Source organism: Solanum stenotomum, chromosome 7 (assembly GCF_019186545.1).
Source record: "Solanum stenotomum isolate F172 chromosome 7, ASM1918654v1, whole genome shotgun sequence".
Lineage (NCBI taxonomy): Eukaryota > Viridiplantae > Streptophyta > Magnoliopsida > Solanales > Solanaceae > Solanum > Solanum stenotomum.
Genome location: NC_064288.1, coordinates 42,072,260 through 42,075,188, shown reverse-complemented (window position 1 = coordinate 42,075,188; position 2,929 = coordinate 42,072,260). Strand labels below are relative to the sequence as shown.

The 2,929-nt window shown below is 35.9% G+C and overlaps 1 protein-coding gene across 1 annotated transcript; it reads left to right on the top strand.

The window, feature by feature from the left end:
* Window positions 1-265: 265 nt before the first annotated feature.
* Window positions 266-1,984, top strand: LOC125869914 (uncharacterized). The gene is made up of 2 exons (XM_049550312.1): window positions 266-712; window positions 923-1,984. Exons 1-2 carry the CDS (start codon window positions 266-268, stop codon window positions 1,982-1,984), a joined length of 1,509 nt encoding a protein of 502 aa, XP_049406269.1.
* Window positions 1,985-2,929: the final 945 nt, after the last annotated feature.

Genomic DNA, 2,929 nt, shown 5'->3' with positions numbered 1-2,929 from the left:
GATAACTCATTATAAATAAATTTTAGTAGTTTAAAAGCATTAAAAATTTGTTTCGCCATTGCAGGAGCTGCATTTTGAACGACGATCTCATTCAATCGCGTTTCTGTACGAATGTCAGACTTCATCGATCGTTAACGACTGATACTATAATCTAGTATATATCTTTGTAGTCTATAATGACAATAACTAAATTTGTTGTTGCTGGTGGTGATTATATGTATGGGAGGAGAGTCCCAAAAGTTGAAATTGGAAATCTTTTAGTAAGATGACAATGCCCACTGCGTTGCGTCGCAATGGTTCATATGACAATATGATTGCAAGCGTAATTGAGGCCGATGAGTTAATTTGCAAGCCAAATGACTTGGTGATTAGCTATCAAATGAATGGAAGGGGAAAAATACATCCCACATTCATAAAAAATGATATGCATGTGAGCTTGTACATGTTAGATATTGGTATTGATGGCTCTAGGCCTACATTGAGGATAAACGTTAATGTGAGGCCTCCAATTGAACCAACGAATTCATTTAACGGTGACAATGATTCGATTGGAAATGAAAGATTGGGTGATCATTCAAAGGAGAGCTTGGGTGATAATTCAAATGAGAGTTTGGGTGATCATTCAATGAATATACATGATGATCCAACTAATGTGGAAAATCAACCAGTAGATGCGGAAGACCCCGAACCCAAATGTTGTGAAGAAATGCAGGTACAAAAGGAATTAGGATCACAATCCAATCATTCCTTCTCCGATGGAACTAATTTATGTATAAATCAAATTTTCAGTAACAAGAATGAGTTGCAATTGTTATTAGCCGAAGTGGCGGCATAAAAGTCTTTTGATTTTGCTACTGTGAAGAGTTGTACTAAATACTTAAAGGTGAAATGTGTATCTCTCAATTGTGCATGGATGTTGCAGGCAAGGAAATATGAGTGTTTGGATATATTTCATATTTATAAGTACATTGGCGAAAATAGCTGTGGCGTTGAACATGCCAATAGTAGCCATAGAAAAATTTCAATCAAAGTCATTACTTCACTTTGTGTAAATATGTATCGTGATGACAAGGGTCCAAATGTTAACGAGATTCAAAGAGCTTTGTTTAATTATTTTCATTGTAGTCTAAGCTATTGGAAATGTTGGAAGGGTGGTGTGGTTGCTAATGAAATGGTCCGAGGGACAGCGGAGAACAAATATTCATGCTTACAGGCTTTTTCTTACATGTTCGAGACACTTAATGTTGGTTCTAGTTATTGTCTCATGGTAAACGAGGATAGTCATAGGTTCATGTATTATTTCTTATCCTTTGGTGCTTGCATTAAGGGATTTTCTCACATGAGAAAGGTAATTGCGGTTGATGGCACTCATTTACATGGTAATTACGAGGGCGTGTTGTTGAGCATTGTTGCACAAGATACGGAGAATCATGTTTATTCGATTGTTTTTTGTGTCGTGGACAAAGAGAATGATGCATCTAGGACATTCTTCTTTGAGAAATTGAAGGAGATTGTGGTCGATGAACCAGATTTGTGTTTTATCTCCGATAGACACAAGAGTATCGCCAACGGTATTGTGAACATTTACAATCATGCTCACCACGGATATTGTATAATGAACCTCGATAAAAATCTTCGTGTAAATCATCATTATGCAGATTACCTTTATCTTTACTATAATGCGGCAAAGACTTATTCTTTGGAGGAGTTTGACATTTATTTTGTAGAATTCAAGAACAAATGGCCCGCTGCAGCTGTCGTCCTTGAGCATGATATTGGTTTTGAGAAGTGGAGTAGGACACATTTTCCTGGCAATAGATATGATGTTATGACCACAAATATCGTCGAGTCACTCAATGCGATGTTGATAGACGAAAGAGAGTATCCCGTGACATCTATATTTAATTCGATTGCTAAGAGGTTTGGAGAATTGTTTAGGGAGAGGCATGCATATATCCTCAAATCAATGGGTAATCAAATGTAACCGGCAGCCGAAAAATTGCAAGAAAAAAATGATCGAGGGCGACTCCTTGTATGTGAAGAATGTAACCGGGGATGGCAATAAATTTACCGTGTTCGGTGCGGGTGTTACTGTCTATGTGGACCTACTGGAAAAGTCATGTTCACGTAGGGAATATGACTTGATCAAGATACCTTGTGCTCACGCGATGGCCGCTTTGCGATCGAAGCATGGCAATGAGTATGGTATGAGCATCTATGAGTACTCTTCGCCTTTGTATAAAGTTGAAGCTGCGTACCTTTTTGAATACATTGATTCTATTAATGTTGTCCCTCTCGAGTCGGAATGGTGTGTTCCAGAAGAATTGCGCTTAGTGTGAAGATTCTTCCTCCTCTTGTCGATACCAAGCTTGGAAGAAAAAGAAGAAAATATGTCAAATGCATTGGTGAGAATTTCAAGAGCAAGAGAAGGAACAAATGTTCAATTTGTAAGAGAACCATACACAACAGAACTACATGTGTGAACAACAACAAATCGTAAACAAGCTTGATTGAATTTATTTTTGTAATCAAGCTACTGTTTTTTTTTTTTTTTGCTACTGTAATCAAGCTACTGCCAGCATTTTGGTCAATTTATTGTCATCTATTATCGTAATTACTCATGATCTAATATAGATCAATCAAAAGATGACATACATTTTGTACACTGTCTATAAGCTGTGTATTATTAATATATGAAAATTCATGGTATTTGTAATGCAATGATTCTAATGCATGAATTAGAATATGATTAAAAATTAGAATTAGAATGAATTAGAATGATATTTGTGACTATTTTTAATGCACCAAATCGAACAATGCTTAAGAAATAATCCAAGTATAACTAATTCAACTATAACTAATACAAGCATTATTTGCATATACACTCTACCAAACGAATCCTTAATGAATTGTAAAAAATATAGATGTT

Bases quoted from the DNA above. Each gene is read 5' to 3' on its own strand.
- LOC125869914 (XM_049550312.1), top strand. From the start codon at position 266: ATGACAATGCCCACTGCGTTGCGTCGCAATGGTTCATATGACAATATG. The intron at 713-922 runs GTACAAAAGGAA...TGGATGTTGCAG, and splicing joins AATGTTGTGAAGAAATGCAG to GCAAGGAAATATGAGTGTTT.